Source organism: Homalodisca vitripennis, chromosome 7, assembly GCF_021130785.1.
Source record: "Homalodisca vitripennis isolate AUS2020 chromosome 7, UT_GWSS_2.1, whole genome shotgun sequence".
NCBI lineage: Eukaryota > Metazoa > Arthropoda > Insecta > Hemiptera > Cicadellidae > Homalodisca > Homalodisca vitripennis.
In genome coordinates, this window is record NC_060213.1 from 107,157,448 (window position 1) to 107,172,272 (window position 14,825).

Genomic DNA, 14,825 nt, shown 5'->3' on the forward strand with positions numbered 1-14,825 from the left:
CGAAAGTTTAGTTCATTAAGTTAAGTAATTTTTATAGTTCAATTACGAGTTGATTAGTTTTTCTATAAAAATGTCTTATTCAAAATCGTGGAGGGGGTCATGGCCCTTCTCCTGGACCCTCCACTGAGAGCATCAAAGGGGTTGAAAATATTGGACATTGATTTATCCAGGCCATTAATTTTTTTCATTTTCCTACACTTTAACATCACCATTACACGCAACAAGATAAAGAGACTAAAGTCGTAATTATCAGCAAAAGCATTTGGTCTTCATTTACTTGGCTTATGCTCAGTTGACTTTTATTAACATGTCTGGTGGTTGGTGTTATGTTTACAAAGCTACGAGTAAAATACAAGAATAAGGAAAATAATATTTTGATATTTTAACCCTTTCATTAGAACATCTCTTTCAGGCAAACTACTTTTCATTTTTCGGTATAGGTGACAGTTCTAGAGAGCCAAACCTGGAGATCCACATAGATCTGAAATGCAATATTAGGCCTCTTCAATTTTGCAACCACAACTGAGGAATGTTTTTATGGTCCAGTTGCTTATGTTTTACTTGCCAACCTTTTTTTAAACAGTAAACTACAGTAAAAAAAGAAAGTAATTATCATTCCTAGACCAGCCTGCACTAAGATAGTCTGATGACATTTGAGGCAGTGTTGCCATATCGTTGCCAAAATGTATGTATAGATCATTATGTACGTATAGATAATAACGTACGTATCGTTTGTATACAATAAGAACTAATAATGTTTGTTTATTGTTTCAGATGTTGGCACAAATCAGTATTTTTTATACATGTAAAACTGGCAACAATGTTGGGTACGGAGAGTAGGGTAAGAATGGTTGAAATGTAACAGTCACCATCGTAATATCCAGCTGCTCTACTTGTACATACAATAACAAGTTCACTTGCACACGTTATTTAATATTATCTACCCTATCCATTTCCCTTATAAAGAAAGCGGGAAAATAAATAACCAACATAGGATTTACTTAGTTAAAATAACTAGTTTATATTTGTTTTATACAATCCGAAGTAAACCATTCCCAATTTGTCTTCGTAGTGATCAGGGTTTGGGGCTGAAGTGAGGCCACTCTCTAATAAGTTCCCTCAGTTTGGTACCAGGACAGTCCGTGGGCGTAGACTTCACCTGGTTGTGACCTAGAAGTTTGTAAGATGAGTCGATCTTCCCATTCTCCACTCCTGATCTGACCAGGCGGTGAACTGCCTCTAACTGCACCTTTTGTGGGCTCTCATCTGGATCATGAATAGCAAATTATGTAAGAAATGGTGAGGCACCTAATTATTTTTTAAATTTACTAACTGATGGGCTTAATGTGAATTTAATAATTCAGTTATTAATGGGATTGTATTGGAGGGTAGAACATGTTTTATACCATCTTTAATATCAGTGCTTTTGAATTATTGAATACATAGAGTTAAAAACTTTAAAAATCTCTCTACCACGCCTACCAATCAGAACTAGTCTGATTACTTGCCAAGAGCATAATTAATTATTTGATGGCTGTAGTTCCGGCAAAAGCAACAGAGAGCAGCACTGTATGGTAAGTAAACAAGTAAGAAATTACATGCTCACTTCCCTTTCGTCCAACGATTATCTCTGCAAAAAAGGCAATGATGATAACTGAAAAATATATTTTCATTAGGATTTGAGATATTATAAAACATTGTTATATATGCTTAAGAAAGTTCCTCTGAATAGGTAGTACTGTATAATCCTTTTGATGCTCACCAGTGTTTTTATTAGTTAGCTAAAAGTGCGAAGAAATACCATTCTTCAAACAGTATGAGAACCTGACGTGTTAAGTTTTGTATATATGAGTTAAATTATTATACTCTTAAGTCAAGAATTTTTTACCAAAATCTGAAACTTTGTTAAATAAATCTTTAAAAACAATCTATCAATAATTAAGAGAATATTTATTCTAATGGTAACATTGTATGAGGATATTTTTACTTTGTTATTTAAAAATTAATTTTACAGTACCGTAAACATGGGCTACTTTGGCCCACTTTTGAATAATTTCATACGATTTACCTTATAAGAAAATAATATTTTACTTAATTTAAGTCCTGGTAACCTTTTAATACAACTATAACATGTTATATTTTATATGCTGCACACTTTTTGACCTAAAAATTTGTTTTGTATTTTTAATTTATTTTTAAGATTTGGGCCAATGTTACCCTAAGGGTAGGGTAACTTTGGCCCAAGGTAGTTTTTCAATTGAAAAATAGTGGTATAAAGGCATGGGACAAAGAAGGACCTGGGTATTTAAAAACACATGTTATTTAATGACAATAGTAATATTTAACACCAATTTAAAAATACATAAATGGGTAAAAAATGTAAAAAACCGTTTAAAAAAGTTAAATTTCTTTCAAAAAAGGAATGTCTTATGTTTAAATGAAATCAACCTTAAAAAGGCCTCTTTTTACAAGCTTTGGTGGCTGAATATCTTTTAAAATGTCACACCATTTGTAAAATAACGTATCCTTTTCTTGGGGCCACTTCCAAAATTTCTTAGTCGGCGCCATGCACTCCTCTGTCGCTTCCTCCTACGCCACAGAGAGCACCAACCCTGGGAATCGGAGTCCATTCCAATGAACAACAACAAATTTGTCCTTTACTGCAAGTTCCTTCATGTCTTCATTGCTTCCTTTTAGGTCTTTAACATTTGTAGTTAGGACCTCGATTTCGTTTGATGTTAGACGAAAACTTGACTGAGGGTGTCTCTTTAAAAATGACAACCCAGTCACGGCCCGAAACATTGTTACAAAAACATTGTACAGTCTTTCATTTTCTAGTTAGGTAGGACTTTACGACGTACCTCAAATCAAGTTCATCCAGTGGAAAACCATATTAACACATTTTGGCGATATGACTAGCAAAAGCTAATTCTTCTTCTTGAGAAAATACTTTAGGATGGCCTGGGGAACTTGAAAATGAGTTCTTCAATTTGTTTTTAATAATGCTTCTGGGTATCCTGAAATTTTCTGCAGCTTGCCTCTGTCATTTCACCAGATCTGATGGTTTCTAGACAAGTTTGAAGATGTTCCTTGCTGTAGTCAGCATATTTTCGGCTCCTGGGGAGACGTTTGTAGTTGTAGGGCATCTTGAAAAAGCTGAAACCAAACACATGCAATAGAAATATATTCACTACCCAACCATTTTTCAAGCTATTTATAGAACTTTACCGCTAAAAAACAGGTTTATAACAGTACGACCTACTTTGGCCCAAAAAAAAGCTGGGCCAAAGTAGGTCGTACTTTGTAGGTTACCAGACCTGATTTAAAAATACATGAAAATGGGAAGTCACTTTGTGTTTCACGAAGGTCTAACTACAGCACAACATTATTAACTTAAAAGTGTTCTAAAAAACATACTTACATTAGTAGTTCCTGAAGAAATGCGTCTTCTGCAGGAAGAAGTTTTGAAGGTTATTTCACTTGCTTACACGAGACACACAACTTGTGGTGTTGCTGCCCAGCAACAAACTGGGGAATCAGTTAAACTATCAGGCAGTTTGATTGATACTACCACCTAACGGAACCAACCGAAACTAATTCAGATACTGCCACAAATCGCTCAAAAAAAACTTGTTTCGTTTTATTTTGCTTTTGGGCCAAAGAAGAACCCTAGGGCCAAAGTAGCCCTTGTTTACGGTACTTCTTTTATATTTATTACTAAATTCACTTCTTTTATATTTATTACCGTATGAAGAAAAATGTGCCTCTTTCAAATGGCATTCATTTGTTTCAAGTTGTTGTTTTATAATACCTGTACATGAACCATTGTGATGCATTGAAATTTGTAGGAGATATTTGGCTTTTACATGCATAAGCTTTTATGCTGCCATAATAATACACAAAATGCCAAATATTTGTGCTAAAAATATATATGTAATGTAAAATTTATTAAAATATTTTCCTCGTAGTCTAGGGGTTTCCAAACGGGTAGTTTATGGAAAAATGTTTAGTTGAACTTAATATTTTTAATATAACCAATTCTGAGAAAGTTAAATTTCCCAGTCAACATTTCAACCATGAAGACAATAAATTAAACATAATTTTTCTGTATTACAATGAGACAACTCACCAGGGGTGTATATAAGGGTAAAGGGAGGGGGCTTGAGCTCCTTTTCCCTTTTTGAAAGATAAACATTAAAATTGCACCCAATAGTTTGTTTTATGCTACAACACATTTACAAGGTCTTAAAGCTAAACAATTTCCTAAACTACCCAGTGTGTCAACCTCTCCCCCAAAATTATTTTCTATGTACACCACTGCAACTCACAATTGAAGTCTCCAATGAGGCTAATGCTGACAGCCTTGGCATTAAAGTCCTCCGCAGCAGCACCAGCCACTCCCCACCCCCTTCCCTCGTAGACCTGACCAGTCTGTGCAACCAGCCAGTTGAACCCAATGTCATCATAGTTCTGCAACCAGTAAAAAGGTGTGCAACAAATTGTTCCAAAGAACAATAAAATCCACAAATTTTTCACATATAAAAGCCTTTACCAATTCTTCAATTCAAAACCTGATCGTTTTAGTTATACCAGTAACAAGAAAGAAAATATTTCATTTCACAACCATGTAATGACAATGTCTTCTTTAATAATTAAGTGTTTACGTATTAGGTTCTATTGATTAGCATGAACATTGAGACAATAAAATTAAAAAATACTTTTCTTAGAGGACTGCTAAATAACAGTACTGCAAGTACTTAAAATATGTAAAAAATCAAATTAAATTTAGATTGAGAATGTAGGTATCCCTGTAGGCTACTCCTGTGTCCGAGTTACCTTCAAACTTATAATGTAGATAGATAAGGTACGAGGACATCATACTGTCATATAAAAGGGTTCATTGAGGTTGCCTGCACAATTTCAAATCTTAGCTCATTTTATTCTCGAGATGTCCTATAGATAGAGACAGACAATTATACAGGAAAGGAATTTTTACATCGCCCAGCAGACAAAAAATTGTGTCATCGTAGTGAGTGGCACACAGCCAAATTCTATGGTTGGACATGCAACGTCATAGAACTCATTCTTTTCAATGTAGAATTGAAGTTTCATACAAAGTGTAGTATTTATAGATGATATCTTTTCACTTGATACATTCACATTTTTGTTCAATAAGTTGGATTACATCTACACATTTTTCTTCTAACTCTGTGCTACACACGATGTCAGCAAAAGTTAATGTTGTATGTATTGAGCTACATTAGTCACATATACAAATTCCATATGCTTATATTCAGAGTGCGGACAGACCGACAGAAATGAAATTTGTCTAGCCTCTCCTTCCTTAACACTTAGTCAGTGATTAAAAAGTAAACAATTTTGAAGATTAAATAAGGCAAGTCGGTGGCACCACCATAGTGTTGCCGGGCCTTAAGGTTCAAGTTCAAGTTCAAAAATCCTTTATTCATTGTAATACAATACAGAACACAGTTTACAGTAATCATTCCCAATGCACCACGTACGGCGCGTGCGAGAATACAGTTGGAATAAAGGTGTTAAAATAATAAATATAACTGAAGTTTTAAGTTATTCTAAAGTCAAAGAGTCGGTCACCTATCTCCAGAATGTTATGTTTTTAGTTCAACAGCATGATGAATGAGTCCATCATTCAGGCCATTAAGTAGAGCAACAAGCTTTATTTTCCTCTGGAGTTTTACACCATATGAATGAGTAACCATTGACTTAGTAGTCATTATATTATTGATAGTAATTATCTTTAATACAGGTTCAGCACAGATATGATAAAGTTTTGTTAAGAAATTAACAAAATCATGATGTGTTTAATTAATTTTGTAACTCTTTATTATAAGCTTATGTAAAAATTCATATTTTAAATGCATTCATTGTGATTGTATTACATCTTATTTAACAAACAACACATCTTGATGTGATAATTAACACAGTTTCCAAATATTTATAGTTGCAAACAGGGGTTCCTCGAGGATCAGACTTAGTTTCCATATTGTTTTGCGTATGTATTAATTAAAATATCAAATCAAAGAAGTTGACATTGTATTATCTATGTATGCTTATATAATTAAACTCAAGATTTGTCTTGAAAGCTTCTGCCTTTGGAATTTTTAATAATTATATACAATTTTACAGTCAATCTTTCTTAATACAATTATTACAGATACAAAACAATGCTGTTCATATTTTTATGCAGAGAATCCTCTTGTTGTTTGTGGGTATACAATGCAGGGAATCCTTCAGATTACTAGGAATCCTAACATTTTTTAGTTTGTATTTTGAAAGAAATTCTACAACAGGTGTCAAAAAGGTAATTTTCTCTGCCTCTCCCTCCCCCAAATTCAAGCAGTACAAGTGATTTGTCCTACAGGGAAATATTTTAGTAAGGATGTGCTGAATCGGCAATAATGGTACCATACTCTTGAAATGGCCAACCTTTCTGATGCAAGCCAGTTATAATGGAGACTTCTTTTCATGTTTCCACCATTTGAGAAGTATTATTTGTTTTTTTCCAGAAAAAGTAAAACCGCAGCAAAAATTATTATGAGCATGTAATGTTTACGGCAATGAAGTGCTCTGTTCAGATGGTTTATTGTTGAAAGCTGTTTGTTGTTGGCAATGTGTATTGAAAGAAGGGGAAAATGTTCGTGATGTTGAATACAGCAGTAACCTAAGACTCTCTACTCTGAACATAACTGACACTTTATGTTATATTGTTCCTTCCTAAACTCAGAACAAACATTGAAAATCAGTTGTTCTTTACTTCACAACAGAATAGTTGTCTGACTTGGACTAGTCAAAAGCTTGTGCATGTTGGATTCCTTGTCTGTTGTTCAATGCTCATAAGGAGCAATGTATAGGGTCTGCCTGACTTATTCTTGTAATTATTTCCAGAGCTATAACATTGTCTTGGATGAAGCATTTTGTGTTGGATTGGTTTGACGTTATAGGTAAAACAGATGTTGTGCAATGTTGAGATATACCAGAAATGTTTTTATCGATATAGAAAGTAAGAAGAAATTGGTTTAAACAATTTTTATAAAGTATGAACACTTGTTTTTGCATACCCCTTGCATATGCAACATTTCCAAAAGTAAAAATATTAGATAATTTATATGATCTAACTATTTACTTATTTAAATAAATTCCAAAAACAAACTTGGCCGCATTTCTCCTGCAAATGTTTTAAATTAAATTAAGACCAACTCTGTTAAAATATCTAACAAACAACACCATTTTTAAAACCTTAGTTTAATTTGATTTAAGAATACAGCAAAAATAATATTTTATGCTGACTAGTAGATGATTTAATCATTGTAGAGCCTCAAAATGTTTAACTCATCTCAAATTCCATCAATCAATTCTAAAAGAACATCTCATTCAAGAAGAATTAGTTGCACATCTTGTTTGTGTGTAAGATGTCATTAACAAACACATCATACATAGAAATCAGTAGAAATATCTCCTGATTAACACAATGCACAATATTAATGCTTATTGTGGAATAAACATTGTGGACATACCATCTTCATCTTCACATGATCATTATTTCTTTCCAGTTGTGTGCCATTGTGTAGTCCACTGTATAATTAGTCCACTTACCCTGGCATTGATGTTAGCACACATGTAAGCACAGGTTTTCTCCATTTTCTTGGCGTAGGAAAAGACAGCTACATCTACATGTATTCATCACAAGAATTTTCGTATACCAAAAAGCTTAATGATCCAGACAGCGATCTCTCAGGATTGCTTGCAGCAATACTTCAAGACAGTGCCTACCAAATTCTCAGAGGAGTATAGTGATATGTTACATCGTCTCTGCAATACTAATAATGTATCATCACTCATCTCCTTTTTTTGTTTAAACATAATTTACGCATAAGTCTTGAAAATGTTGAATGTAATGTTTTTATATATTCTCTTCCCTTAATTTCCCTATTCTTTGTTGGTGGTTATATTATTTTCAGTCTCTTATCGTCTCAAGTACATAATGGGGTTGTATTGTATGATACAATTTGTTCTCCTTACCTCTTTAACTGATGTTGTGTGTACCTCCTCTAAGCTTGTGGTGATATTTCATATTGTATGTAATCTCTCCTTACCTTGTGGAGGAGGGGGTGGTAGTGATGTGTATTAGTGAAATATCTCCTTATCCTGTGGTAATGTTAACTTATATTGCATAAAATCTCAGGAGAGCCTTACCTTATTATATATTACATACAGTATCTTCTTACCTTCTGGTGGTAGTGTGTTTTACCTAAAATATCTCCTTATCCTGTAGTAATAATGTAAATTATATTGCATAAAATCTCAGGAGAGCCTTACCTTGTGATAAATATTATATATTACGTACAATATCTTCTTACCTTCTGGTGGTAGTGTGTATTACCTACAATATCTCCTTATCCTGTGGTAATAATGTAAATTATATTGCATAAAATCTCAGGAGAGCCTTACCTTGTGATAAATATTATATATTACGTACAATATTCTTTGTTTGAAGGTTATTTTTGACGATGGAAGGATTGTGAAGGAAACAGGATTTTTTCGGACATTTGCCATCGTTAAGTGAAACAAGAAAACAGTAACACTACGTTTCGAGATCTGCAATCTGATCTCTTCTTCAGGTAAAGAAACGTAGTGTTACTGTTTTCTTGTTTCACTTAACGATGGCAAATGTCCGAAAAAATCCTGTTTCCTTCACGTACAATATCTTCTTACCTTCTGGTGGTAGTGTGTATTACCTACAATATCTCCTTATCCTGTGGTAATAATGTAAATTATATTGCATAAAATCTCAGGAGAGCCTTACCTTGTGATAAATATTATATATTATGTACAATATCTTCTTACCTTCTGGTGGTAGTGTGTATTACCTACAATATTTCCTTATCCTGTGGTAATAATGTAAATTATATTGCATAAAATCTCAGGAGAGCCTTACCTTGTGAGTTATTATTATACGAGTATATTGTGCATTATATATTGCATACAATCTCTCTCCTTACCATGTTGTGCTGTTGTGTATTACTTACAATCTTTTTTTATTCTGTGGTGGTGATCTGTATTGTCCACAATTGTGTTACTCTGTGATGGTGTACACAATCTCTATCCTTAATTAATTACAATCTCCTTCTTTACCTTGTCCTTCATGTGATGGTGTTGAATATTGCGTACAATCTCTGCGCAAGGTTTTCCTGCACAGCAGAGACTTCCACCTGTGTGGTGAATGATGACATAGGAAACACTACCCACAATCTTCTTCTGAGGTGTTTTCGGCGGCTTTGCTCCCCACTGACTCCTCGTGATTGTGTTCATTTTCAATCTGCCAAAATTCATTGGTGTTAGAAGTCCATGAATGAAATTGCCCAAGCAAATGAATTCCATGCAAATTTTACCCATATTGTTAGTGCATGAATGACTTTGTTCATGTACAATATGCATGTGCTCCCTGACACAGTAAAATATTCTTAACATTCGTAAGTCTGTATTAGCACTGAAATATTGGAGGAAGGTTCTAAGCTGGAACTGTTAACGTTTTTGTAGCAACTTTATTAGAGGTTATATGTTTTTCTTCTAATATAAATACTAGAAATATGTAAAATGAAATTATGAAAATTAAATATTTTATATTATTATATAGCCCTCCCCTCCATAGTAAAAAGACAGTTTCTCTTGACTCAGAGAAATATCCACAAATGTTTTGCAGGTACAGTGGAGCGGTATCTGAACCATCACCAATGACCAGTTAAGTCAGTGAAGGAAGAGCATTTGTAAGGATAATATCACTTAGCACCAGTGGTGTGGCTATTACTTGGTTTTTGGGGGTGGGAGTGAGATTAAATCTTGTTGAAGCACACTGCGCTGGAGGGTATGGAATAAATTTGAATAAATCTAAATTTATATAAATTAAGTAAGCCTAATTCAAAGTAAAACATTTCACTGCCGTAGTTGAAACAAATTTTATTGCTTTTATACATGCGTTTTTTTTTAATTTTCAAAGCTTTTGGTGGCTTTCTATCCCTCTCTTAATTATGCCACTGCTTAGCAGCCATTCTCATCGTTGCTCTACTCTATTATCTTACTATAACTGCTGTACCTACTAGATTGGCAAGGGAAATAAATATATAATTTTTGTCGTTAGCTCATCTTGTCCTTATATGTTTTATACTGAACACAAATGAAGGTACTCAAATTTCCTATTGAAAGTTGAAAAATAAGTCTCTGCTGAAAAGGTTGATCAAAGTTTATACCTTGTTATTTAGACAAAATGGTCTAGTTTGTCAGAAATTAAAGATATAATTTTTTTATATTTCATTAGATAGTATAAATAATGTAAATGAAACAACGTTTTGCTGAAGTTATCGGTAAACAAAAATCCAGTAATCTAAGAAAGCTGAGTATAATTTGGCCCAAGCTGTAAGCTGGATATATATTTTAACCATACAACTTATTACTGTAAGTACTAAAGTTTTAAAGACTGCAAAAATAAAAATCATTTTCTTCAGAAAATTGTGTAAAAGTGCAGTTGGGATTTTTCAAACTTTAAAATAATTATTAAACTATTAAGCATTGTAGTTTATTTGTTTCTTGATAATACTTTTCATAAATTGGTTTGATGTGTGCTTATTGATATAATTGTCTATTGTCTATTGATAGTTTTATCAGTTTTCTTACATATCTCCAAATTAATTACCATATTTAATTTTAAATATATACTTATTTCAATAGATAAGAAGAAAGAAGTAGATCTTATCGACCCTTTTCCAGACTAAGAAACAAAGTTTGGTTGCAATGGCTGTACAAACACTCATCATCAAATTCAAGGATTTCTTCAAAATAATGAGTTTTCCTAAATCATTAATTACTAATTGTATAATTGTCTTTCAGAAGATTTATTTGAAATTTGGTGGTTTTGACATAGGTATTACCATTTATTGGCAAGACATTATTGTTAAACTATTAGACATAGTATTAGTTTTTACAATGCTAAATATATCAAAATCATCCAAGTTATTGTGTCTGTAAAGTAAAATTGTGTAATCTACATATAAAAATGAATGATTGAATTACTGTTTCCAAAACAAATATTTAATAACATTAAGAACATAACAGGCCACAGTACAGAACCGTGATACATGCTACAATTATTAATACCTATCTGCTCTTTTAGATTTGGTTTCAGTTCAATAATTTTGTACATTAACAAATTGGAATCTTCCACCTTTAGAGACAGGGTTTCAGTAAATTATGAGGTGTTCCTACTGTTCTTTAATTGTTTCATTAATTATTTTAAAATATATGATGTTTGCATTATACGCTTTTTGGAAGTAAAAAGAACTTTAAAGATAAAATTATTGATAATAACTCATAATTTATTTTATTCAGATATTTGTTTATTGCTAATCTAGTAAACTTCCTAGTGAATCCATAATGATTAGCGAATAGTACCTATAATTTTAGTCTATTAACAATTGATCAATCCATTATAAATATATTTCAATACAAAATAAAATCTAATTTTAATGATTTAAAACTACAAACTTTAATTTATCATCAATATATAACATTATTCTTTTAAATGGGGCACTTTTATTTATCATACTTGTTTCTGAAAGATGTGTGATATAAAATTTGTTATGTGGACAAAACAATTCAATGGAGGTATAAATATCTTACCTTACATCTGCTGTGGATCCTTAGTCTGTAAAAGTGCCTTATCAGGGCCAACCTCTTCCTTATCAGTTTATCAAATTGTAAACTGTTTTAAAACCTGATTGCTGTTGTTTGGATTTCACAACTTTTATCAGTTGTCTTTGATTACAGGAATATGGAAAATCAGTGTTTCTAGGAACAAGAATGTTTTAAATTAGCGAAATTAATTTTAATTTGTTATGGGTGCAGCCATATGCCCAAAGGTAGGCTTTGTGTGCCAATTTAATGAAAATCATTCCTTTGAGTATGGCACACGGGGTGAGGTAGATGTTAATTTGTTACTACCTTCCTAATTTATTGCTTATGGGTTGCCTGCCCATATTGTTTAACAACCAAATCAAAATAATTTTTTTTACAGTATCTTCAAGATTTGTAAGAGTCAAGTTACATAAGTCAATAACTATAAGGTAGGTTATTATTATTATTATTATTCTTTATTGAACATATTCTTAGAGAACAGTACAATCGTCCTTGTTACAGCAGGTTAGAAAGTTCTGTTTAAAAATTCATTCATTGTGTAAAATGGATGGTCTTGAAGCCAGAGTTTTAGTTTGTGTCCAAACTGCAGTCGGTCTCTCCTCTTCAGTTCTAGTGGGAGGGTTCAGTTCCACAGCTTTGCTCCGACATACGTTGGCTTCTTCTCCGTGGACGCTAGGCGGTGAGCTGGAAGATGGTAGTTTGCAGCATGCCGAGTGTTGTAGTCATGTTGCTGTGCTCCAGTCATCACTTCATCGGGTGATTTCAGGTGTACGTAGGTCACAGCTTCTAGGATGTAAAGGTTAACCACAGTGAGAATCTTCAGTTCTTGAATTAGAAATTATGACTATATTGAACACAGTGAAGTCATAATTTAAAGTCAAGCATAGAGAAATTCATCCAGTGAGAAGAAAGGATTTTCCTGAAGTCATACTCACAGGTGTTGGTCCTCTGTTCCCTTTACTGTTTCAGGAAGATGGTTCCAGAGTTTGGCTCCCATGTAGCCTGGTTTCTCCTCATCCTTGGTTAGTCGACGTATGTGAAGACAGTAATGTGTTGCATGTTGGGTGTTATATGTATACCTTCAATGGATGTAAGGTCTTTGTACGAGCGTATGTGACAACTTTCAGAATGAAAAGTCCAACCACAATACGGATGTTGAGTTCTTTGAATTGCTCCCTACAGGATTCTTGAGGAGTTAGCTCTTCAAGGATCCTTTCAGCTCTCTTCTGCTGAATGAGCACTCGCTGCACATTTGTCTTACGTAAGTTTCCGCAGACTAATGTAAGACCATACCACAGGTGTGATTAAAAAAGAATGGTAGGCTATTTTGGCAGTGCTTAGGTCACTAATGATACTTAATGATAATGCTTAGGTCATGATTCTTCTGAGTACATAAATTGTTGTGCTTAATTTTTTTGCAGAGACAGTCTGTGTGGGGTGTCTATGTTAGATGCCTGCTTTACGAATACATTTTTAAACCCTTCCTGAGTATCAAGCTTTGCCAAGTTCTCATAATAGACCATAAAATCTGAGATGAACAATTTTGAAGATTAAAGCCAATACCACATGAAAAGAGTATCTAGCGCTCAGAGTGGCATTCTGTTTGTTACCCACTTCCTTTTTTTGTGAAGTCCAAAAAATCTGTAAAATTGACATTGAATATAAAAGTGAAACAATTAAGTAGTAAGGTAATTGAGTAGTCAAACTGAAGAATGAATTGTTCATTATAATTAAACATTTATTTTTTTAAGAATTAAAAATGAACATTATTTTTTTCATTTTGAGTTTTATTACATCTATTTTGGTTTAGAAATGTTAGAAAAAACTAACTTCTACATTAACTTAAGCATTTGTTTATTTTTTAGTAAAAATTCTGTCTACAAAATCTTCATATACAATATTAAAACAATATAAATTTGTTCTATTTTCAATATAGTTTGCCTATTAAGGGGACACACATAAAATAAAACCATTATTTAAATGTAAATTTACCAAGTTCTGAGGCTAAATCTCAAAAAAGGACTCTAGCAAACCTACTTCAAATGGCAAAGAAGAACATGACTTCCACAATTTCCTTGAGCACTAAAAGTTTAGGTGCAGCATTTTCTAAAATAAGTGAATAAATACGTTACTTATGTTCATTTATAAAAAAATAAGAGCAGTTTTCATTTAAATTGCTAAACCCAATTTTGACCTGATTTTGCACTTACCTTTAAAATGCTTTGAAATCATAAATATTTATTAAAATTAGTTGTCCGCGTTTTATTGGTAGAAACATTTACGTACTAGTAAGACTCACTAGAACAACTGTAATCCTCCACAGTGAACTAGAGTTCCTTTAGTATTCCTTTTTTTTCTTTTTTCATCATTTCCAGTTACAGTTATGCAGCTCCTGAACATCCATTAATTTGTTAAAATGTAAGTGACATCAGTTTTTGTATACCCAGTTTATGTCTATTTTACGTTTGTGAGTGTGTATATGTGTGTATATATTGTGTATACAATGTGTATACGTATGCTTTACTCGCATGCGTATGTCGTATGTCTTTCAGACCTTAACTATAAATCTGGTAATACACCCTGGCAACCTTATAGGCTTTTGGTGCCCATATACAAAAAAAAATTTTAAATAACCTGTTCTGATTTAAATTCTGTCCAATTAAATACCAATTTTTCCATAATCACTTGTATTATCCATGGGTTGAGACTCTCACATTATAAAAAAAAACTATAAGAATCATTAATTGATTAATACAAATAATTAATTATTTAATCCAAGTTAAAAAATTATATATCGAAATAGTTAATTAATAATAAGAAATTGATATAATTACTATGAAATAATTCAGCCAAAATTGTAACATTTACAAAAAAGCTGACCACTTTAAATTATTATAAAGTGAATAATTATTAGTTCATTCACATTGACTACTGTTATCTAATAGCTAAATCAAATTGTAATAGATATATTAATTTAATAGTTTGTTATTTGCATGATGGTATTCTACAGTTATTCATGGATAGTTAAGATACCAGTGGGCACAGCAAAAACCAATGTGTCACTTAAATTTGGGTAACCTTATGGATGTCCAAGAGCAGCA

General features: G+C 32.6%; 1 protein-coding gene across 1 annotated transcript; it reads right to left on the reverse strand.

The window, feature by feature from the left end:
* Nucleotides 1–786: 786 nt before the first annotated feature.
* LOC124366584 (peptidoglycan-recognition protein SC2-like) lies at nt 787–11,835 on the reverse strand. The gene is made up of 4 exons (XM_046823177.1): nt 11,710–11,835; nt 9,172–9,355; nt 4,329–4,470; nt 787–1,266 (listed from the first exon to the last, which is right to left on the reverse strand). The coding sequence occupies exons 2-4, from the start codon at nt 9,346–9,348 to the stop codon at nt 1,076–1,078; spliced, it is 510 nt and encodes a 169-aa protein (XP_046679133.1). The 5' UTR covers nt 9,349–9,355; nt 11,710–11,835; the 3' UTR covers nt 787–1,075.
* Nucleotides 11,836–14,825: the final 2,990 nt, after the last annotated feature.

What these genes read in the sequence shown, in the direction of transcription:
- LOC124366584 (XM_046823177.1), bottom strand. Translation starts at nt 9,348, where the DNA reads ATGAACACAATCACGAGGAGTCAGTGGGGAGCAAAGCCGCCGAAAACA. An exon ending in ACCATCACATGAAGGACAAG is followed by an intron (nt 4,471 to 9,171) that starts GTAAAGAAGGAG and finishes TACTGGTTGCAG; the next exon opens with AACTATGATGACATTGGGTT. An exon ending in CCTCATTGGAGACTTCAATT is followed by an intron (nt 1,267 to 4,328) that starts GTGAGTTGCAGT and finishes TTCATGATCCAG; the next exon opens with ATGAGAGCCCACAAAAGGTG.